The 25,195-nt window shown below is 41.2% G+C and overlaps 1 protein-coding gene and 1 long non-coding RNA gene across 2 annotated transcripts in view; both read left to right on the top strand.

The window, feature by feature from the left end:
- The window catches only part of LOC117517961 (ryanodine receptor 1-like), a 200,213-nt gene that overhangs the window by 97,397 nt on the left and 77,621 nt on the right, over positions 1-25,195 (top strand). The window contains exons 60-69 of the mRNA XM_034179082.1: positions 861-976; positions 1,080-1,147; positions 1,229-1,350; positions 1,545-1,594; positions 2,279-2,339; positions 2,454-2,580; positions 2,689-2,800; positions 2,880-2,961; positions 3,050-3,180; positions 3,274-3,594. Of these exons, the coding sequence (XP_034034973.1) occupies positions 861-976; positions 1,080-1,147; positions 1,229-1,350; positions 1,545-1,594; positions 2,279-2,339; positions 2,454-2,580; positions 2,689-2,800; positions 2,880-2,961; positions 3,050-3,180; positions 3,274-3,594 (1,190 nt within the window). The remainder of the gene's footprint in view (positions 1-860; positions 977-1,079; positions 1,148-1,228; positions 1,351-1,544; positions 1,595-2,278; positions 2,340-2,453; positions 2,581-2,688; positions 2,801-2,879; positions 2,962-3,049; positions 3,181-3,273; positions 3,595-25,195) is intronic.
- On the top strand, positions 14,870-15,400 carry LOC117517450. Its single transcript, XR_004562733.1, has 3 exons — positions 14,870-14,947; positions 15,043-15,206; positions 15,313-15,400. It is a non-coding gene; the product is annotated as an uncharacterized LOC117517450 (long non-coding RNA).

The raw sequence follows: 25,195 nt of genomic DNA on the forward strand, positions 1-25,195 counted from the left end.
TGTAGACCTGGGTTTGATTCCCGGTCATGCTACCTGTCTGTGTCCTTGGACAAGAAGCTTAAGCTATATTGTCCCAGTCTACGTCAAGTTATCTTAAGTCTTGGAGCATGTGTTGGTTTTGTACGCCCCTGTATTTGTGACACCATGGAACTGCTTTCAGTGGTGAACAATTTGTAGATTTGATGTTTTGGTGAAACAAAAACCTCCTCCATACCACTTCATCATGAAGCTGTATAACTGGGGATACAAAATGCAAAACATGCACTGTGCACAATTTCTCCAATCACAGCCACAGAAGCCTATAACTTCTTCTGGGTTGTCTGGGTGACTTGGTGCCTTTCCTCACTCTTCTTGTTGCAGTCACTCAGTTTTTGAGAACTGTCAATCCATACACATTTACCATCGAATGCCATACTGTTTGTATTTCTTCATAATTGATGTAAATAAAGTCCAAGACATATTCAGTGACTTGGAAATGTTCATGTATCCATCCCCTGTCTTGTCTGGAAGAAAACTGGCAATAAACCGATTATTTACAGGTATTATATCAGTGTTCCATTACTTATGCAACCCATCATCTTGGCTTTTATATTTTTAATTAATTTATATGAACTTGTAGAGACTTGTTTTCAGTTTTAATTTAAGGAAGATATTTTTAGAATTTTTAATTTTTTGTAGTTTTTTCTTTTTTGTATTTGGAATGGCATAAGCAAACTGAAATGTGTAAAATACCAAGCGTTCTAATACTTTACACATATGATTTTGGATATCATAAAATTGTTGAACACTTTTAATGGTGTTCACCACACTGTGCAGAAAGTGTTACAGGTTCTTTGTGCTTGGCTCTTTTTTCTGTTCAGGGGCCTGAAAGACATGGAGTCTGACATTTCATCCATCGAGAAGAGATTTGCTTATGGTTTCTTGCAGAAGCTGTTGAAATGGATGGAAATTGCCCAGGAATTTATTGCTCACCTTGGTAATTCAAAGCAATCAAGAAACATTGGTGGACTGATGCAAATTAAAGCAGATATATTTTGTTAAGGTTACTGAAAAAAACTATCATTCATTGTGACTTACAGAGGCTGTAGTAAGCAGTGGACGTGTGGAGAAATCTCCTCATGAGCAAGAAATCAAATTCTTTGCTAAGGTGACGCGAATAAGCCATGCAAGAGTGCCAAACTATCATCATTCTCTTGACTCTACTAAGTGATTTAATTATCTCTCTCAGATTTTGATGCCTCTGATCAACCAGTATTTCAAAAACCACTGCCTATACTTCTTGTCCACACCTGCAAAAGTTTTAGGCAGTGGTGGTCATTCCTCTAATAAGGAGAAGGAGATGATTGCGAGGTAATGACTTTTTGCTTTTACACAGTATGTTGCCAGTTATAGTACCTCAGTTGTGTTTTGCATTCCTTATTTCACCCCTTTCCTTCACTTTCAAAGCTTTTCCTTTTGTCTCCTGTCATCAGCTTTTCTTCCTTTTATGGTCATTTTTTTAAGTTTTCCAACTTTTGTTCTTTTCCTTTTGTTTCTCACCATAGTATCTTCTGTAAAATGTCGGCTCTGGTGCGACACAGAGTTTCTCTCTTTGGTAAGGTGTCTTTTTCTCATCCCTAATCTTCCTGAAAGATTTCATGCTTTTCTGTAACTAGATGGTTGGGCATGAAAAAAGCAGTTGCTTGAGCAGTCTGACATTTGACCCCAGTGATCTTGACCTTCATCCAAATGATTGGCCTCTGGCTGGTTGAGTCAGAGAGATTTTACGACCGACCTAAATATCCCACATTTGGTACAAATCAGGTTCATAATCAGTTTCTTTGACCTTTGCCAAAATCATGTTTTTATGCGAATTTTGGGGCCATCTGCCAATATCATACCAAGTTTGGTAGAAATCAGTAGGGGAAAGAAGAGAAGGCAAACAGCAGATAGGCAAGACATTACCTTCATCCCAATAATTGACCTCTGGCAAAATTGACATTGCTTGGGCAATTCTAGAACTCACCTCCATTTTTAACATTTGACATCTGATCCCAATAACCTTGTCCTTTGCCAACACAAACCTCTTAAAAGTAAATCTGTTGTTAAGTAACAAACAGTTCTCAAATTGTAGTATGATGATACACTCGTGTGGATATGTATGTAGATTTCAGTCATCTGTACAGTATGAGACAAATTTCAGTTTGTCTTGTAGAACTCTTATAATCATATGTGCTGATATAAATTCTCAAAAGAAAAAAGAAGCAGCTCAACAACAGACCTTTGTTTATGTGTGCAGGGACAGATGCTCCAGCAATCGTCAACTGTCTTCACATTCTGGCACGATCCTTGGATGCAAGGTTTAGTGCATTTCAGTTCTTCACAAGATGTAGAAATCCAATAATATAAATGAAAAAATTAAAAAGTGTTGTTGTTATATGTAAAATCATGCTCTTCCTGATTTGCTTTGTTAGGACAGTAATGAAGTCAGGGCCAGAAATTGTGAAAGCACGGCTGCGGTCATTTTTTGAAAGTGCTGCAGACGATATAGAAAAGATGGTAGAGAACCTCAAACTAGGCAAACTGTCGAAAGGCAATCAAGTAAGTCTTTGTCCACTTTACACATTGTTGTCCCTTACAAATGATGTGGTTAATGTCTGACCTGAAATCTCCTGAGTCCACTTGTCTTGTGTTGGGTTTTCTTTGAAGCAAGTAAAAGGTGTGTCCCAGAACATTAACTACACAACCATTGCCCTACTCCCAGTCCTCACCTCTCTCTTTGATCACATTGCTCAGCACCAATTCGGAGATGATGTCATATGTGAGTCTTTCACAGCAGTATCCTTTCTGATTTGCCGTGGTATTTATCCTAACACCACGTGCCTGTTTTCTGTATACAGTGGATGATCTACAGATGTCATGCTACCGCATCATGTGTAGCATCTACTCTCTAGGAACAGTCAAGAATCCCCATGCTGAGAGGTGAATCGAAATCTGCATGGCAGGATATAGAATTAGGAATTAGTGGTGGCCAAGTTTCTTTGATTGAACTTGTTTGTAACTTTTGCAGACAGAGGCCAGCTCTTGGAGAGTGTTTGGCACACCTGGCAGCTGCTATGCCAGTAGCCTACTTGGAGCCCCTCTTAAATGAGTTCAATGCATTCTCTGTCTACACCACAAAGACACCCAGAGAGAGAGCCAGTGAGTGTGTTATCATCTCCTCAGGCTTGTTTTCTTTCTTCAGAAGTCTTGTTCCTGAGTTTTCTTTCATTCTTTCTTTTGTGAATGGCAAAGTATTGGGCCTTCCTAATCAGGTCCAGGAATTATGTCCGGATATTCCAGAGTTGGATGCCCTGCTAAAAGAAATCGGGGGCTTGGCAGAGTCAGGTGCCCGTTATACTGAGATGCCTCATGTGATTGAAATCACTTTGCCCATGCTGTGTAACTATCTTCCTCGTTGGTGGGAGAGAGGACTTGAGAACTTTCCTGAAATGGAAGGCCGAATCTGCACTGGTGTCACATCTGAACACCTCAATCAGCTGCTGGGCAGCATCATGAAAATTGTAGTCAACAACTTGGGCATTGATGAAGCCTCCTGGATGAAAAGATTGGCTGGTGAGTATTGGTTTTAATATTATTTATGTGTTATAATGCTCAGATGAGTGATTTTATTGTTGCCCATTAACAAGTAGTTCAGTGGCTAATAGGGATGGGTACTGGGAACTGGTTCTTTTCGGTTATCGTTAAAAAATTATTCGATTCACCGACATCAGTAGCCTTTTTGCCTTACGATTCCCTTATCGGTCCTTCAGAGCGGCAGTTGTTTTTGAGGGTGTTTGTCAGGAAAATGATCATTTCTCTACATTGATTACAGACCCTGCAGCGGGTCTTTATAATCAGTCGTTTCTGCAGCGCGGCTTTGCTTTGAACCTTGAACCAATGAAGCAGCATTTCAATCTACTGCGTTGTTCGTTCATTGCTTTGCTCCTCTTCAGAAGCGGCAACTCCGCTTCTTATCCCCTCTCAAAGTCATTAAAATATGTCAGCCGTGAGACACTTTTGTGCAGATTAAAGTGACTAACTGGGGCTCCTGTCTTGTTGCAAGAAAGAAACAAGAATCGTCCTCTGTTCCGTTGCTCCAAAACCCTGCGCCGCTCTCTGCTGAGTCAAGTCTGCTCGGAATTTATAACTTCAAAGCAAATCGCCATTTAAATGAAATGACACCTCTTTCCAAACATTGTAATACAAACAGTAAACTGCAATTGATCAAAATTATTTTTGCTCCCAAAATGAGATGTCCTGCAGTGATGTGCAGCAGCCCAAGACTGTATGGCTGCAGACCTGCAGACTCCAGCAGCCAGCTGAGCTCAGCTCAGACGTATGGAGTGACAATAATGCCATTAATGTCTGAAAGGAAATGCTTTTGACAAAAATTACAGATTTTTTGATTTCTGTTAATGTCCAGAGATCAAGGATCCAGTGACCAATTTCATATTTATTTACTTTAAGACTCAATAAAATGTTGTTCACATAAAAAACCTGTAAAGCCTACTTTTAGTACACAGAAAATTCACAGGAGGTATTGATAAGGGAATCGATAAGGAATCAGATCGATAAGTGGAATTGATAATGGTATTGATATCGATATAATCTTATCAATACCCATCCCCAGTGGCTAATGAATTATGCTATCAGTAGGTAGACTGGGATTTCATTCCCAGTCACTCTACTTGTCTGTGGCTTTAGACAAGACACTTTATGCAAGTTGTTTCAGTCTACTCAGCTGTAAACACGTACCAGGCTTGGCCGGGGAAGTAACTTGCGTCAGACTGGAGTCCTGTCCAGGTGGAGTCAGAATCTCATACACTTCACATACACTTAATTCTTCTATTAATTCATTACCACTACCCTTTTATCCTTTTGGGAGTCATGGAGAGGTGGATCATTTTCTTGGTTGACCAAGATACGGGACACATCCTGAACTGGTCATGTTGCTAACACAAGACAAACACATACAGATGAAAGATATCTGAGCATCGGAAGTCATGAGGTCACTTCTGATATCTTTTGAGAAGGATGAAGGTCCAAATCTTTAGAATCCTGGTGCTTCCAGTCTTCTGTATGATTGTGAACCTGAACAGTAACAGTAACCTAAGATGACTATTAGATGTCTTTAGTAGTAGCTCTCTCTAGAAAATCCTTGGGTACAGTTGACTTTGTGTCAAATGAATGGTTAACTTCGGATCTTCCAGATGAGGTGTACATCTTTTATTGTGAAGAAACTTCAATTTTGACACTGTGGGTTTGTGTTCCTTTTCGGACTGTGATACAACAATCAGGCATCTCATTGTTGAGGACCACAGTAACTGATGAGCCCAAAAGGACACCCTCATATCACCTGGATGCAACAGATACATGACTATCATGAGATAGGGAGGTACTGCATTTATATAGAGTTTTTCCATCTAAATCCAAACTGCTTTAAAATGCAACTGCACACCTGGAGCAACATGGGGATTAAGGACCTTCCTCAGGGGCCCTTAAGGATTTTTTGGTCTGATGAAGATTTGAATCAAGGATTCTCTGGCCTCAAGCCCACTGCTTTAACCACTAGGCCAATATTATCCATGTCTGGTCCTTGGGACCCAAAAGTACTGCATATTTTCCATGTGTCCCTTTACCAATCAGAGTTGGTCAGCTCAGTCAGGTGTGCTCAGGTAATCAACAGTTGACTGTGCAGTTGAACGGTTTGGGTCCCAAACACCAGGACTGGGAAACACTGCACTTGACAATCACCTCCCCCACACTATTGTTTTGACACAAGGTGAATCCATAAGGTGATGGATGTGGCAACACAAAGTACCAGCACATGCTCCTCGACCTGACCTACTTAAATATACAAACAGGCAATCATTCACACCTATTAGTGATGTAGGCATATTAGTTAACCTAACCTGTAAACCTTAGAATATGGGAGGAAATCAGAACCCCAAGGACATGCACACTCTACAGAAATAGCTCAACAATCAGGGTCAAACTCAGGATGTTTTTGCTGTAAGGCAACAATAAAAATTACTATATTTTGTTATACAGCTGAATGCAGAATCTTTATTTTCTACTTTAGTGTTTTCACAGCCTATAGTGAGCAGGGCAAAGCCAGAAATGCTAAAATCTCACCTTCATACCAACAATGGAGAAGCTGAAGAAACGCACCTCAAAGGTGGTGGCTGAAGAGACCATCTGCGAATGGAAGGAAAATCAGAAGGCGATGAAGAAGATGGCACAATACGTGATGAATTTGCTGTTCTCTGCAGAGACTTGTATGCGCTCTATCCTCTACTTCATCCGTTATGTAGACAACAGCAGGTACAACCTGGAAACAACTGTCTAGAATCTATACATCCACAGAAGCAAAAAATTTAATTCAGATGCATTACGGCTTATTATGGCAAGAAAATTATTTTTAGTACACTTTCAGGAAGTAATGAGTTAGCAGGGGTACCGAGTTGACCCATCTCAGATGTTGAACTGTAAACTTAATAGAGTCGTAAATGTACATTAATTGCTAAATCTGGTTTAAATAGTTTATAATTTAACTCTGAGTCAGTTCCAATCTTTTTACCAGTATTGATCAGTATGTCTATTTGTATTGTGTATTTATATTTGCAGACTGTTTTTCTTTTTTACTTTCACTTTTGATGCTCTGTGTGCTTCTTACCCCGTGTGCTGCTGTACAATGCTGCTGGAAACTCAATTTCCCTGAGGGTGTCTTCCCAAGGGATTTATAAAGTTCTGTCAAATCTGATCTAATCTAATGTTTCATGATGGACTAACGAGTTAAAAGTTACAAAAAAGAACAAGTTATATGATATTTTTTTAAAAGTACATTCTGATTGATATGGATAGAATCACAACTTATTGCAGTGTTGGTTGCTGACACTTAATGAGACTTAGGGTAGACTGTTCTGTTGCAGAGCCCGCTGGCTGACATGCCCAGACCCAGATGCAGAGGAACTGTTTCGAATGGTTGGCGAGGTCTTCATATTCTGGTCTAAATCCCATGTAAGTACGTTTGTTGCCTCCACCAAGGAGGTAATGTTTTCAATGTTGGTTGTGTGTTAGCAGAATTGCGCAAAAATTACTAAACAGACGTTTGTGAAATTTGGTGGAAGGGTGGGTATGGGCCAAGGAGGAAATAGTAACTTGTAGTGGATCCAGTGATGAACATTTTTTTCCACCTTCTTTAATATTGGCAGATTGGGCATTTTTGTGCATGATCCACAAATTCTAAATTGCTATCCAGATCTGAACCAAATCTTTTTTTTTTTTTTTTTTTTTTAGATCTGTGCATTATCTCTTGATAAATTTGTGAAAATGTTGAAAAATGCCCAATCTGCCAATGTTAATGAATGACAGTAACAATGACGGTGCCCCCCAATTAAGATCTAGATGTTGTGTAGAGATTACTTTTGAAGTGGTTCCAAATAAAGGTAACAATCTAGGATTTTTTTTCAAATTTAAAAAAAAAAAAAAAGTGCAAGAAAATAGGTACCTGTGTGTGTACTCGCTGACTGCCGTTCTAGTTTGGTCTTGAATTGCAAGCATTTGTAGCAATGCATTCTTTGTGCTTGTTTTTACCTCTTGTTGTATTTCAGAATTTAAGCGAGAGGAACAGAACTTTGTGGTGATGAATGAGATCAATAACATGTCATTCCTCACTGCTGACAGCAAGAGCAAAATGAGCAAGGTGAGCCTGGTTACTTGTCACATTTTAAACCTTTAGACCTGTAGTAATCACATTTTCTGTAACATTGATACGTGGCATCATTCGCGATCATGATTTTAAAAGATTCTTGCTCTTGTTTGGTCATTTACCAGTGGTCTTATAACAAAGGTTATATTATGCTTAATAATGCTTAATGAAGTCCACAGTATTGTATCACTGGTTGTATTGCTGCCATGCAGCCTAAGACAGTACAACACTTACCAGGTACATTTAAAGAGTCTATGGCTAAATTTATTTATTTTCTTAAATTGCTATTAGTTATGGAGATTTTATTTCAAGTCAAACGTTTGAAGATTTGTTAATGATATTCTGTCTTTGGCTGTCCTTTGTCCTCTTCTTTCGGGTTGCGGCCGGGTTTCCAGGGCGGGGATTCAGAGGTTAGACTTTGTTCTTGCACGATCGCTGTGCTGTCCGCATGGCACCTCACTTTGGGGGAAATCTTTCATCAACCTCTCCAGCACACTGGCACACCAGATCCACATCTGCAAACTCACACACACCCATCTATACTTGCACACCCATGAAAATAGACACACACAAAGATGCCATGCATATTCCACTCAGAGAGACATGACACCACTCAGCTAATTCTATGCCAGTGACAAATACTTTTTGTGCTTGCAGCTCATGTACTAAGTTGTGAATACTTTCCAGTTTATTATTAGTGAACAAAATTCAGCTGAGAAGTTGCCATCACTATAAATATACAGTATAGTTAATGGGATACGAACAGTTCTTCAGAGGAGAAACAGGTGTACGAGTACTTTGGATCCTCTTACACTGTTAATATTTCATAAATCCCATGTATAAGCATGAGTAGTTGGACACTGTGACAAAATCTCAGATAAGAACACCTCTCCCAACATCATACACAAAAACCTACTAATTTATCTGGAGACATTTACACTGTTCTCATAAAGGATCTGGACAATTGGGCAGGCTCCATCTATGGGGCATTCCCAGTCCTGCCAGTGTGTGAGGGGGGAGTCTGGAGGCGCTTGATGAAAGTACTCGACTGTGGAGTTGGGGTCATGGCACTGGGCTTTGCACCTAGCCCATGGTGGCAGTGAGAGTGCAGTGCCATCACCCTGTCACTGAGTTTGCTCTTTTCTGATCATAGATGAGTCTTCTAGTATGTCTTTGGTTTCTTCTCATTGAAGGTTGGATGTTCTGCAGCATTTGCAATGCTTTTTGCAAACAGGGGACGATGTTAGTTGTCCATGAGGACACTCACAATGGACATTTTCTCAGAATGACACATGACCTGGGAATGTAGCGTTTAGGGCCACACAAGCAATGTCTGACATTTACTTGTGGTGGTTAACATGTTTTTCAACCTGTATGCGTACCTCTGGAGATACATTTATCACATTTTTGTTTTTTCACAAAGATCATGTTGCTGTTTATTACTTATAATGCAAGACAAACCATTTTGTTTACCGAGTTTAACATGCATTTAAAATGCAAGGAAAATTTTGGTAATGATGAATCAAATAAACCAGTTTATACATTTTACCCTATTCATTCAGTTGTTAAAGGTGCTTTCACACCTACTTTGTTTAGTCCGGACCGTCTGACTTGTCAGTTTAGTCAGAGTTAAAATGATAGGTGTCAAAGTTGTCTCGGACATCAGTTTGTACCAAAGGACCAAAATTTGTTCCAAACGAAAGAGGTGGTCTTGGTCTGGATTAAACTGAACCATGGTTCGGTTCATTTGCAGTGTGAAAACACTTCTTGGATAGTTCAGACCAGCTACAGGCACCCATTAACCAGCAAAAGAAGAAAAGAAACAGACAATTTAGACAGCAGACAATTTTTAACTTTTGATCACAAGTGCAGTCAACATGCTGCTGGTAAAAATACTATGAACAATAATAGTGCAGTTGCAATCGAAGGAATCTGTTCATTCTCTTTTCTCCATTTAAACAGAACTTTTATTTAGTTCAGGTGGAACTTTTCACCAAATTGACAAAAAGCCAGTGTCAGACGCATGTACGTCTTCAAACAAGTCTATGTCAAGGGAGATGTAGCCTCCATAGATGATGACAAAGTCAGGATGTAAGTACTATGTTTCTTTACTGTGAACACATTGTAAAACCAAATATTCAGGTGTGAAAATGCCATAAGAAAAATGATACTCAAATCTTCAAATTCACATTCTGTTGTTGTTTTACATGTTCATGGAAACCATTTGACCACATATATTTAAGATATTTAATATTTGAGAGATTAATGTAAACCCCTTTTTTATTTCTATTTTACAGTTTCATTGTCATTTTCCCTTTGAAATTTTAATGAAACTCTTGGAGGTTGGGCCAACCCCCCAAAAAATTAATGCAACAGGCAGGGTACTCAGTTCAGTTCATTTCAGTTTTACTCACACAGCATACAGAGGCAGTTTGGTGCACTTGATTCAAGAGCAGCCCTGCCCATTTTCCATATAATGTGAAGCTGCACCAGGAAGGGCATCCGACATAAAATGAAATAAACATCCAGGTCAATTTTGAATTTGCTGTGGTGACCCAAGGTGAAAAAGGGAGTTGAAAGAACATACAAATAATAACATTAAATCATAAATGGCATCATCTTAAGGCAGTCAACTTCGTACTCTGTGTTAAATAATTTACAAAGATCCAATATTCTACCAAGAGCAAGCTCATGGTAATATTGGCAAGGACAATCAGGAAGAACTCTCAAGGAGAACAAGATGCTATTGGGGGGGACTTGCCGTGACTGTTTATGTCGACTAAATGAAACAAAAATTACTGATAGACTCCGTATTTATGAGCTCATAATGTGCAATGTTGTTCACTTGTTTTGGTATATTACTGACATGGTTTATATTATCAGGTTATTAGTAGTTGAGACAAAAATTTCAGAAGTGCCCTTTTGTGCAAACTCTGTTTTTCTAATTCCCTTTTCATATAATAAATAGTCATCACATTGTCTGACTTTGTATTAAAATCGTGACTTATCGTTCAGACGCCTGATGTCTGCCTGGCCTTTTGACTACCTTCTCCATTCATGTGACATTCTCAGGAAATTTCGTGTGAGATTCTCCCTTTTTATGCTCTTTTTTTCCCTCTCCTCCCAAGAAATGCCATGCCACATCATGGTTTAGTTTCCCTTACAATAACATGTCATCACCCACTCACTAACCCATGACTTGTTTACCTGAAGCCGGTTTGTGGCATCATTTAAACTTTACAGTGTGTGCAATATTACCTTGAATTTACCCAATACACCATTCCCTCAGAATGAGCTATTTCTATGTCCACTTTTGCCAAAAGTAGCATTAATCATGTCAATACATTATAAAAATTATACACTTCTATATTGCCAGTCCGAACATAAAGGTGTGTATATATATACGAGGTATCTTATAAAACTAACCGGCAGTTTTATAAAAAAAAAAAAACAAAACTATATGGATTTAAATGACATGCGATTACCAATCATGCTTGAACCCTCGTGCGCATGCGTGAGTTTTTTCACGCGTCGGTGACATCATTTCCCTGTGGGCAGGCTTTGAGTGAGCACTGGTCCAGCCCTCTCGGCTGAATTCCTTTGTTTGAGACGCTGCTCGAGATGGCGCGCGTTGCTTTATCAAACTTTTTTCAGGACCTGTGAGGGATATCCGAGTGGACACTATTCAAGAAATTCAGCTGGTTTTCGGTGAAAAGTTTAACAGCTGATGAGAGATTATGGGGTGTTTCTGTCACTTTAAGGACTTCCCACGGAGCGGGATGTCGCGCAGCGCTCCCAGGCGACTTCGTCTGGCTGTTTCGAGCTGAAATCATCCTAATTTAAGGCTCTGTTGACCCAGGACGTCGTGAGAGAACAGAGAAGATTCAGAAGAGGCTGGCATGAGGAGTTTATGCGGACATTCCACTGTTAAAGGTCATTTTGTAATGAAAGAACGTGCGCGCAAATTCGCCGAGTGTTTCCGTGACGACGCCGCAAATCTGTGCGCTGCGACAGGAAAAACACCTCCGTGTTGAACACCATTTGTAAAATTCAGGCGGCTTTTGATGGCTTTCAACAATTGAGTAACTGAGAGAGAAATTGTTTAACAGTTGGGCATGTTCCAACTCTAAATTTTTATTTCAAACCTAAGGTCTTTTCCTTTGCTTTAAACATCAAGAGAAAAGCTGATTGTCCAGCCCAAAGTTTATGACCACGTGTTATCATGGAGGAAGCCCCCCCCCCCCCGGATGAGGAGAGGTTCTGTCTTAGCTTGATCATAAATGTTTGGGTTCTGCTGGCCTTGAGAAGCTCAGATTCTGAAGTGAAGCCATTATAATGTCATGTAATTCATAATGACTGAAAATTTACTGATTAAAAAGGCGAAGGGCTTCCCTTTGAAGAACTTTGAATTACAGCTTGTTTTTCCTCTGCGAAACAGTGTTGGACCATCAGTGGACGTCTCCAAAACTTATCTGAAGATCTCCAGATGACTTTGGAATTTCTCAACTGGGGTGGAAACGCAGTCTCTGTCTCCAGTTGTTTTTGTTGTTGAGACAGGATTAATATATTTTATTTAATCAAGGCGAATCGAGGCCATGGCGCTACAGGTCACAAAGATTACGTGAGTAACACACGATGCCGTCATGGTTTAAAATCCTGCAGGGCAGCAAGGTCCCCCTGCTTAAGCCAGCACATGTCCAGGCCCGTTTGAAGTTCACCAGCGACCATCTGGATGATCCAGAGGAGGCATGGAGAAGGTCATGTTGTCAGATGAGACCAAAATAGAGCTTTTTGGAATCACCTCACTCGCCGTGTTTGGAGGATGAGAATAACCCCAAGAACACCGTCCCAACCGTGAAGCATGGGGGGGGAAACATCATTTTTGGGGGTGCTTTTCTGCAAGGGGACAGGATGACTGCACCGTATTGAAGGCAGGATGGATGGGGTCATGTACTGAGAGATTTTGGCAAACAACCTCCTTCCCTCAGTAAGAGCATTGAAGATGGGTCGTGGCTGGGTCTTCCAGCATGACAATGACCCCAAAACACACAGACAGGGCAACTAAGGAGGGGCTCCGTAAAAGCATTTCAAGATCCTGGAGTGGCCGAGCCAGTCTCCAGACCTGAACTCAGTATAAAACCTTTGGAGGGAGCTGAAACTCTAAACCTGAAAGATTTGGAGAAGATCTGTATGAAGGAGTGGACCATAATCCCTGCTGCAGGGTGCAAACTTGGTCAAGAACTACAGGAAACGTCTGACCTCTGTAATGGAAAACAAATGTTTCTGTACCAAATGTTAAGGTCTGTTTTCTCAGGAATCAAATATTTATTTCATGCAATAAATGCGAATGAATTATTTAAAAATCATCCAATGTGATTTTGTAGATTTTGTTTTAGATTCTGTCTCTCACAGTTGAAGTGTACCTATGATAAAACTTACAGACCTCTCCATTCTTTGTAGGTGGGAAAACTTGCAAAATTGACAGTAGATCAAATACTTATTTTCCCCACTGTAAGAATGTGTGTAAGTGTTTTTGATAAAAACAATCATAATTTTGACCTTCAACCCCAGTGACCTTGACTTTTGCCAAAACACACCCCTTAAGGGCAATTCTGGTGTTGACAGTCATCTACATACTACTGTGTTTGGTAGCAGTCAGCCGAGGGAGTTGTGAGAAGAGGGAGAACAAAGAGACAGATAAACCCAAATTTTGACCTTTGTCTGAATTACCTTGAGCTATGCCACAACAAACCCTTAAGGGCAAATCTGGACTCAATTTACATGCACACAGCAAGTTGGTGGGAATTCGTCAAATTACAATGATTATATAACAGTGTATGATGGCATCCAGTACTGGCATCAGCATTGATGCATCCTGATACAACATTTATACCATAAACGTGAAAATGTAAAAAACAACAACAAAACAGACAAACTTTTGAAACTGTTTTACAGATTAACCACATTTTTTAATCTCTTGTAGTTGATCCAGGCTGGTAAGGGTGAGGCACTGCATCAGGGCAATTCTTAGGTCTCTGGTTCCTATTGAGGATCTGGTGGGAGTCATCAGCCTTCCTCTTCAGATTCCTACTTTAGGAAAAGGTGACTAAGCAGGAAACCGTGTTAATCTTACAGTGAAAATGACATTTCTAAACCCATGTTATTGGTTTGAATCTAAATTATTTCATGTAATGATCTTGTGTTTCTCCTATTTTTGTCAAACTTTCTTTTCTTTTACTTTTATTTTAAATGACATGCTTAGACAACAGCGTCATAGAGCCAAAGATGTCGGCTAGTTTCGTGCCAGATCACAAGGCTCCCATGGTGCTTTCCTGGACAGAGTTTATGGTATTGATAACCAGGATTTCCTGCTGCATGTGCTTGAGGTGGGCTTTTTGCCTGATATGAGAGCTGCAGCCTCTCTTGATACAGTGAGTCTCAAATAATTTGTATGCATTTATTGTGCATAAACTACATTCCTGCGTGGTCTTTGCAGTCCTGTGGGGCAGGAATGTTACCACAGCTGGTTGTGATCCTTGTATCTCCACAATATATTTCCAACAGGTGGCTTTCAGCACTACAGAGATGGCCCTGGCTTTGAATCGCTACCTGTGCTCTGCTGTGTTGCCACTCATTACCAAGTGCGCCCCCCTGTTTGCTGGTAGTGACCACCGAGCAATAATGATCGACTCCATGTTGCACACAATCTACCGACTCTCTCGCGGAAGAGCGTTCACAAAGGCCCAACGAGACATTATCGAAGAGTGCCTCATGGCTTTGTGCAAGTGGGTTTGACCTCATACAAACTTCTTGTCATTTAATGCCACCAGGTGGAAAGCTGAAGTTTTTTTTTTTGTATTTCTCTCTCAGACACTTACGTCCCTCCATGCTTCAGCACCTGCTAAGACGTCTGGTGTTCGATGTGCCTATTCTTAGAGTATGCCAAAATGCCACTGAAGGTATAGCGTTCACACTATATATATATATATATATATATATATATATATATATATATGTATGTATGTTGTTATTATTGCAGTTGCTTAATTTATGATATTTATTTGGTTATTTGTTGAAGCTTTTAACCATCACTATGAGCGGTGCTGGAAATATTGCCTCCCTAATGGGTGGGCCAACTTTGGAGTGGCATCAGAAGAAGAACTGCATCTGACTCGTAAACTGTTCTGGGGAATCTTCGAGTCTCTAGCACACAAGGTGAAGCTTTATGTATGACAATTATTCAGTCATTTGGATGGAGTGTTGAGGTTTACAGTCGAATTGTAAAATCTTTTTTTCTTTTTTAATTTCAGAAATTTGACGCTGAGATTTTCAAAATTGCCATGCCATGCCTCTGCGCCATAGCTGGAGCAATTCCTCCTGACTATGTTGATGCCAGTTACTCTTCCAAAACGGAGAAAAAAGCTTCGGTGGATTCAGAAGGAAACTTTGATCCTAAACCAGTTGAAACCACAAAGTGAGAGGATTTAATGGATTTTTTATTTCCTCTCCAATGAGCTTTTCAAACAATATCTGTGTGACTTAGCTGATGCAAAATTGACTGATTGTTGCTCCAACCACAGTACGATTATCCCTGAGAGACTGGATCCATTTATCAACAAATATGCAGAATTTACGCATGACAAATGGGCCTTTGAAAAGGTAATTTAGTTCTTTGTCTTGCTCAAATAAAATGAAGCCATGAAAACTTTTAAAGGTTAAAGCTGGTCTCCCATTGTAGATATTTGACACATGATTGATTTGGGGCACAAAAACCCTAATCAGGGCCTGAAATCTGGTGTGATAGATGTTGAAAGGTGGTATAAGTAGCATCGTAGGTCATTTTGAGATACTGGGTAAGGGCCTTGTCCCACTGGTGTTTAGGAGGATATGCGTGTGGATTGTGCACAAAATTGGCCCATATTCGCCAAACATCGGCAATATCCATGTAACATGCCTGTATGAGTCGGCCGTCATCCGAACACCCGTGATCATCCGCAGAGGCACGCATGTCCGCAGCCAGGATTTTTGAGCTGTTCAAAAATCTGGATGCGGATAATATCCGCCTTACATACTCCATATATACTCAATTTATACACAATACATACTCACTCTATGCGCTGTATATCTGCCGTTAACCGCTGATATCCGCAACTGACGGGGATTTGCGGCTTGGCAGCGGACTGGGACAGTGTGTAAAACAGATATATATCATGCCCATCATGTCCACATCACAAACTAAAATAAGTTGTAGCGAATGCATACAGACTGGCCATGAATAAGCCTTTTTATTACATCTGCTTTGCAGCTGATTTGTGGACAGTCTGTGAATGCATAACAAACACGTCACGTAAACCCAAAGTATATATGTGGCAGAAGCGACATACCTGCCAGTCAGTGCCAGTCCAGCTGTGTAAATCCACAAAGACGTAATAGCTGCTGCAATCCAGGACTTTTATTTAACACCAACAAAGGAGAAAAAGCCACAACTCACGCTGAAGTCTGTTTTCTGTGACACTCTCAAAAAAAAAAAACAACCAAAAAAAAAAAAAAACACCGACTCACACCCCGAGCGCTTCCCCCCCACCCGCTCCCCCAAACCCATGAACCGTTAGCCCTCGCATGACAACAAGAACATTAACTCTGTGATCAACTTGTCCAAGTCCAGCAATTGCTCCAGAGGCTGTATTGTTGGTGTGAATAGTGATGCCGAAAGGAGCGAGTGTGCTTATTTTTATGACTGCAATGCAGATGGCGTGCACGCGTAACGTGCGTGATGCATTTATAATACACCCGTAATACTGCCGTGATAATCTCAGGTGTCAGATCAGTTTCCTCACTACATGCATTATATAACCGTGATTGTTTATCATATATTCGCAATATATTATTAATATATCTGTAATTCATACTGGGACATTTGTCATTTTTGGCCATTTTTGTTGCGGATGACAACAATTCATGCGCAATTAATCCTCTCCCCAGTGGACAGGGCCCTAAGATTAAGATATGTTCAGAAAGTTTGTGATGTAGGTGCACAAACTGATGAATAATTATGGAGAAGTTATTAGCAAAAGTCAGGGCTGCTCAGTTATTTTCATGCCAAGTTATAGTATAAGTAAAATTAAAATAGAATACAAATTGTGTTATGTTTTGGACCATCCAGTGAGCAGTTTCATTGCAGCTGGGTGAAAATGGCGAGACAGGGCAGCAAAGTGCAGCGGTCATTGCGGTGCGTTCAAAGATTCACTGTTCACTGACCTCTTTAAATCTCCTTTGGAGATGTAAGATACAGCCATAATACCATAAGAAGCATACCACAGTCTTCAATAGAAGACAGTTTTTAGAATTAGATACATTATCTTTGCTGAAACGTTGTTGTGTGTTGGGGGGGTGTGGCTGGACATTTTGGTGTTCTTTTCTTTTCTTTGCTCTCCAGGTGGTATGAAAACTGATTTGTCTGTGGAGAAGGTGCTGGCAGAAGAGTCCTTCACCCTCATCAACGTTATGTGCAGCACCTGTGGATGGTGCTCACATGCAACCTTAAAGACTTTCAGCTGAAGCAGATAATTAGATGGCGTTCTACATTTAAGCCATGTGTGATTCAAGCAGAATTGCCGGGAACTCGACCTTGTGATGTTCGTTTGTGAGAAGCTGAGGACCGCGCCTGGGTTTGACACATCGTGCCTGAGAAGGAGGAAGGGTGAGGGACACATGCCGTCAGCACACATCAGAGGTGATTAATTGTTTGACTAATTGTTGATAGTAACTTGGTATTTTGTTACGCAGTATATTTGAATTGTGATGAGAATTGTGCAGCTCGCTTCTCACTGCCGTGGCGTGCGGACCGGTGATCCTCCACCTGTTGTGAGAAGCTGCTCATTTGCATAGAGCTTGAATACAGACCTGAATGTGTTGCTGATGGTGTGTGCCTTTTGAAGGATATTGGTTGTAACTGCTGACTTACCTCACCTCTTCTATCCTTCGCAGAGAGTCGGTTTGTCGTGTCCACCTGGGGGGTGTTTGGCGGTAACAGTGAGTCCAGAAGCGCCGGGCTTCGATCCTTTTAGGCGCTGGAGAGCGTGCCAGCCTTCACTCTACCAGACTGACGCTGTTTAGTTTGTACACATTGTTATGCACCAAAGGGTGGAAGAAATAAATTGTTTTGTTATTGGAACCGCTTTCTGGTTATTTTAGCGCTGGGTTCCGTCTGACGCAGGTCCGCTCCTCAACCCGCGTCGACGCGGGTTGAGGAGGCTGGCACGCTCTCCAGCGCCTAAAAGGATCGAAGCCCGGCACTTCTGGACTCACTGTTACCGCCAAACGAACATCACAAGGTCGAGTTCCCGGCAATTCTGCTTGAATCACACATGGCTTAAATGCAGAACACCATCTAATTATCTGCTTCAGCTGAAAGTCTTTAAGGTTGCATGTGAGCACCATCCACAGGTGCTGCACATAACGTTGATGAGGGTGAAGGACTCTTCTGCCAGCACCTTCTCCACAGACAAATCAGTTTTCATACCACCTGGAGAGCAAAAGAAAAGAAAAGAACACCAAAATGTCCAGCCACACCCCCCAACACACAACAAAGGTCTTGTTATAACAGTGGATGTTAGCACATAGGCTGTAGAAAGTACAGTTGTGTGCGTGCCCGATACCTCTGTTATCATGGGCTTTGTTCAAAATTGTTTGTAGTCTGCACAAGTCTGCTGTAATAATAACAAGACTCACAACTTTATTCTGCTATTATAATAAATGTTGCTCAATTTCCTAAATTTTGGAATAGGAGAGGCAGTTGTGACCAAAAATCTGCAGTGGGAGGCTCCCTAAGATGAAGATATTGCACGTTAAAGGATGAATGTAACATTCAAGATATGTGCATGTGCATTTCAGATTCAGAATAACTGGTCATATGGTGAAGCACTGGATGAAAATGCAAAAAACTCATCCTATGCTCAGACCATACAAAACCTTCTCAGAGAAGGTATGTAGCATTACAGTTACTCAAACATGCACAGTGACATCTGTAATTTCACTGTCGTCCATCTTATGCATACTTTTCTCCCGGCAGGACAAAGAGATCTACCGATGGCCGATCAAAGAGTCACTTAAGGCCATGCTTGCATGGGAGTGGAACTTAGATAAAGCTAGAGAGGAAGAAGAGTCAGAGAAGAAGAAGGCAACATCACGGAAGATTTCACAGACTGCTCAGGTATAACATGCTCACAGTAATGTTTGGCTGCTAAGGAGGCTGTCTTTATGTTCTCTGTGTGATAGGATGGTTTTGAATAGTTTGTGTGCAACTTACACTACAGCAGGTAGTTCAGTGACAAGGAGTTAAGGGCCTTGTACACAGAGTGTGCAAATGCAGCGCGTGCAGTCTGAAAGGCCCTTTAGGCTACCAATACAAGGTCTGTTAGAAAAGTATCGTACCTTTTTATTTTTTTCAAAAACTATATGGCTTTGATTCATATGTTTTTACGTCAGCCAAGCTTGAACCTTCGTGCGCATGCGTGAGTTTTCCACGCCTGTCGGTTGCGTCATTCGCCTGTGGGCAGGCTTTGAGTGAGCACTGGTCCACCCCTCTCGTCGTCGTTTCATTGCGAGGAAATGGCGGAATGATTTGGGGTTTTTTTCCATCAGAATTTTTTCAGAAACTGTTAGAGACAGGCAGCTGGAAACCATTCGAAAAATTTATCTGGCTTTTACGGGCTTCACAGAGAATAAGGAGTGTTACTACAGCTTTAAGGATGACCCACAATGGCGCACGGCGCGCCGCGCTCCGAGCCGCCATCGAGAGGCAGAAACCACCAGATCATTTCTAAACGGATCACTGTGTGGAGCGGGACCGCCATGTGCAATTTCTCTGGTTATCACAAGAGCTGGACATCAGCCATTTTCCGGCAGATTTCACTTTTAACAAGAGATTTTGTCATGGAAAGCCGCGCGGAGGCTTCGCGCGTCACGACCGATTCGCTGATGAAGCGAGACAAAGGAACACCTCCGTTTCGGAGTGTTAGAGGACAAGTTGGGACAAGCCCAGCTCGCCACATTTCTCTTATACTCACTCGACTGGTAAGCACTGAAAGCCAAGACAGGCATGACAAAACCCAGTAGGTGCAAATCAGTCACTCATACTTTCATTTTTAAATTCAACATTCTGAAAATATGCAAATTTGTAAGGGGACCCGCGCTATGGACTCTGCTTCATGCTAAAGCCCTGTCACACAGAGCAAGAATGTGGGGGAACCATGTCCGATACGGCAAATATTGCCATAATCCAACATAGTCAGGAGGAAAAGCCCTGTCTGAATGCATCCAGACTACCTCATCCACACCTGCACAATGGCATCCACAGTGCATGTAGACAGCAGGTAGATGACACAGACTGCTGTCAGACGGCCATAAAAGGCGCTGCAGACTGTCCGATGTCCAAACGTCTGGATGGCAAACACAAGGCTGGAGTGCTGTGTGTGCGAGTGTGCATGTGCGTGCGAGTGCGCAGTGCATGTACGCTCCGCGCACAGGCGGGGGGCTGTAATTATTACTCACAGTGTGTGTGTGTGGTGTGTGTGTGGTGTTGTGTTGTGTGTATATGCATAACGCTGCATGGACCACTAAGCGCGTGCCACTGGACAGCTTTGCTCAATGTTTGTTGGCATTGTGGCCATGCAGTCCCCTGCATCAGACGGAGGCTTTCCAGGGAACTTCATTTTTCTTGTTTGCTCACTTCAGGAGCACAGCACAAACTCTGGACAACTGCAATGGTTGGATTATCACATGGGATTTTTGTTTTTTTTTTGGGCGAGAGGATTTTAACCGCAGGCTGCTGTCCCGGCTTCACATCCACGTCCACGCTGTGAAACACTCCTGGACCGCTGTTGGAGGTGAGACTCATGTTTTTAATGATGTAATGGCCTGGCACTACAGTTCTATGTCATATCTCCATACAGAGGTACTAGGGATCATTTATTAACAGCGTGAGATCCGTGCAGCTCCAAGCCGACGCGTGCAATGACGGTTATTGGTGCACCATGGAGAGGCACAGCTGCCCATGAAATATACAGTTATGATGGAGACAGTAGTTCACATTATTTATGTCACTCATGGGAAGGACGGGACAAATATCTGTACTGTAAGGTCTATTGTGGATATAACAGCCTATTCAGATTAGCGGCTGCAGTAGCGCACGCAGCTTTCAGTTTGATAGCCGCTGTTCACATTCACTGTACATGATAATAATTATGAAGCATGCCACATACATTTCAACAGTTGCTTTGCGCTCCAGGGGGTGGGGTGGGGTTGGGCATTATTATACGTGGCACGTGCAGATCATACTTGCAGGCTTTGCCATGCCAGATCCATCTCAAGGGTCCCTCGTTACTGCGTGCGCTCAAATCATTTGAGATCCCGTTTTGCCGCCATCGGAATATGTAAATTGCGGTCACATGGTCGTCAGATTATACATGGACGCTGTCGGATAGGTGTCCCATCTCAAAGGTGCCCGGAGGGCTTTGAACCGCTGGCAGATTTTTGACCAACTGTGTGGACTTCTGCAGATGGCTGTCAGAACGTTTTTGAACTGAAATCCGACACCTTTTCGGATGTGCGCCAATGCATAATTCCGAGACCACTCTGAGTGATTCTGGCTGTGCGTGACAGGGGGTATAAGGAATCCAGGGATAAGCACTGGAGCCAAAGGGCCTCAGGACCTATATAGGCCTTCTTCTAACTTAAAATACTGATGTACACATTTTTTTTCCACAACTATACAACCATAATAATCCAGACTCAGATTTTATGCTTATTATAGTAACTAATATTTGGTTTTTCTGTAGGCAACCTATGACCCAAGCCATGGTTACAGTCCACAGCCCATTGACATCACACACATGGCTCTTTCACGAGACTTGCAGTATGGCAATGAACAGTCTAACCATTTGTGCAATAGTGTCAGCACCTGATAAAGATTAATGGTTCCCCTCCACTCACAGTCTATGGCAGAACAACTGGCAGAAAATTATCACACACCTGGGGAAGGAAGAAAAAGCTGGAGCTGCAGGCGAAAGGTAAGACAGCTTTTAAAGAGGAAAACGTTTGGAAGAGGCAGTATAGTGGCTTAGTGGTTAGCATTGTTGCCTCACAGCAAGTACGTCATGGGATCAATTTCCACCTGTGGCCTTTCTGTGTGGAGTTTGCACGTTCTTCCCGTGTTTGTGTGGGTTCCCTCCGGATGCTCCGGCTTCCTCCCATATCCAAAAGACATGCAGGTTAGGTGAATTGGGAGCTTTAAAAGTTGTGTGTGCGGGTGTGGCATGTGTTGTTTGTCTATATGTGGCCCTGTGACAGACTGGCGTCCTGTCCAGAGTGTACCCTGCCTCATACCCTATGACTGCTGGGATAGACTCCAGCCCCCCGTGACCCTTAATTGGGAGTAAGCAGTTGAAGATGTGTGTGTGAGTGTGAGCTTTCAAAAGCTACAAAAAATTTTAAACTATTTCAAGAGTTTTGACTGTCTGCTCTTCTTTTGTAGGAGGTGGAACACATCCTCTTCTGGTGCCCTATGACACTCTGACAGCAAGAGAAAAGGCTCGAGACAGAGAGAAAGCTTATGAGCTGCTCAAGTTCCTGCAGCTTAATGGATATGCTGTCACAAGGTACAGTCGAAGCTGATGTTTGTAGCTTTCTGTGAAATCCGTGCTGATGGTTACAATCTGTTTTACTGGGGTTGAATGTATTTGTCATTGTGTAGACAGATTTTCTTGTAGTTTTCTTTGTTGAAATTCCTTTAAACAAAAAAAACAATCTCATTAGAGCAACAAATAAGACAGGCCTAGTTTTTACAGTACAGTAAGTGAATACGTTATGCCCAATAATGTAAAACAAGGACTCCATGATATTGCAGACTGAAATAGGGTGCAATTTTGAGCTATTACTATGATTTGGACAATTCTTCCTAAATATGTGTTGTGATTTGCAGCAAATGATGAAATAAAATACTTTATTGAAATTTCTTTTTTTTTAAGGCTGCAGAGCAGGTAGCTCAGTGGGATATGTAGGTGGCTGATCAATATGTAGACCTGGGTTTGATTCCCGGTCATGCTACCTGTCTGTGTCCTTGGACAAGAAGCTTAAGCTATATTGTCCCAGTCTACGTCAAGTTATCTTAAGTCTTGGAGCATGTGTTGGTTTTGTACGCCCCTGTATTTGTGACACCATGGAACTGCTTTCAGTGGTGAACAATTTGTAGATTTGATGTTTTGGTGAAACAAAAACCTCCTCCATACCACTTCATCATGAAGCTGTATAACTGGGGATACAAAATGCAAAACATGCACTGTGCACAATTTCTCCAATCACAGCCCACAGAAGCCTATAACTTCTTCTGGGTTGTCTGGGTGACTTGGTGCCTTTCCTCACTCTTCTTGTTGCAGTCACTCAGTTTTTGAGAACTGTCAATCCATACACATTTACCATCGAATGCCATACTGTTTGTATTTCTTCATAATTGATGTAAATAAAGTCCAAGACATATTCAGTGACTTGGAAATGTTCATGTATCCATCCCCTGTCTTGTCTGGAAGAAAACTGGCAATAAAACCGATTATTTACAGGTATTATATCAGTGTTCCATTACTTATGCAACCCATCATCTTGGCTTTTATATTTTTAATTAATTTATATGAACTTGTAGAGACTTGTTTTCAGTTTTAATTTAAGGAAGATATTTTTAGAATTTTTAATTTTTTGTAGTTTTTTCTTTTTTGTATTTGGAATGGCATAAGCAAACTGAAATGTGTAAAATACCAAGCGTTCTAATACTTTACACATATGATTTGGATATCATAAAATTGTTGAACACTTTTAATGGTGTTCACCACACTGTGCAGAAAGTGTTACAGGTTCTTTGTGCTTGGCTCTTTTTTCTGTTCAGGGGCCTGAAAGACATGGAGTCTGACATTTCATCCATCGAGAAGAGATTTGCTTATGGTTTCTTGCAGAAGCTGTTGAAATGGATGGAAATTGCCCAGGAATTTATTGCTCACCTTGGTAATTCAAAGCAATCAAGAAACATTGGTGGACTGATGCAAATTAAAGCAGATATATTTTGTTAAGGTTACTGAAAAAACTATCATTCATTGTGACTTACAGAGGCTGTAGTAAGCAGTGGACGTGTGGAGAAATCTCCTCATGAGCAAGAAATCAAATTCTTTGCTAAGGTGACGCGAATAAGCCATGCAAGAGTGCCAAACTATCATCATTCTCTTGACTCTACTAAGTGATTTAATTATCTCTCTCAGATTTTGATGCCTCTGATCAACCAGTATTTCAAAAACCACTGCCTATACTTCTTGTCCACACCTGCAAAAGTTTTAGGCAGTGGTGGTCATTCCTCTAATAAGGAGAAGGAGATGATTGCGAGGTAATGACTTTTTGCTTTTACACAGTATGTTGCCAGTTATAGTACCTCAGTTGTGTTTTGCATTCCTTATTTCACCCCTTTCCTTCACTTTCAAAGCTTTTCCTTTTGTCTCCTGTCATCAGCTTTTCTTCCTTTTATGGTCATTTTTTTAAGTTTTCCAACTTTTGTTCTTTTCCTTTTGTTTCTCACCATAGTATCTTCTGTAAAATGTCGGCTCTGGTGCGACACAGAGTTTCTCTCTTTGGTAAGGTGTCTTTTTCTCATCCCTAATCTTCCTGAAAGATTTCATGCTTTTCTGTAACTAGATGGTTGGGCATGAAAAAGCAGTTGCTTGAGCAGTCTGACATTTGACCCCAGTGATCTTGACCTTCATCCAAATGATTGGCCTCTGGCTGGTTGAGTCAGAGAGATTTTACGACCGACCTAAATATCCCACATTTGGTACAAATCAGGTTCATAATCAGTTTCTTTGACCTTTGCCAAAATCATGTTTTTATGCGAATTTTGGGGCCATCTGCCAATATCATACCAAGTTTGGTAGAAATCAGTAGGGGAAAGAAGAGAAGGCAAACAGCAGATAGGCAAGACATTACCTTCATCCCAATAATTGACCTCTGGCAAAATTGACATTGCTTGGGCAATTCTAGAACTCACCTCCATTTTTAACATTTGACATCTGATCCCAATAACCTTGTCCTTTGCCAACACAAACCTCTTAAAAGTAAATCTGTTGTTAAGTAACAAACAGTTCTCAAATTGTAGTATGATGATACACTCGTGTGGATATGTATGTAGATTTCAGTCATCTGTACAGTATGAGACAAATTTCAGTTTGTCTTGTAGAACTCTTATAATCATATGTGCTGATATAAATTCTCAAAAGAAAAAAGAAGCAGCTCAACAACAGACCTTTGTTTATGTGTGCAGGGACAGATGCTCCAGCAATCGTCAACTGTCTTCACATTCTGGCACGATCCTTGGATGCAAGGTTTAGTGCATTTCAGTTCTTCACAAGATGTAGAAATCCAATAATATAAATG

Source organism: Thalassophryne amazonica, chromosome 9 (genome assembly GCF_902500255.1).
Source record: "Thalassophryne amazonica chromosome 9, fThaAma1.1, whole genome shotgun sequence".
NCBI lineage: Eukaryota > Metazoa > Chordata > Actinopteri > Batrachoidiformes > Batrachoididae > Thalassophryne > Thalassophryne amazonica.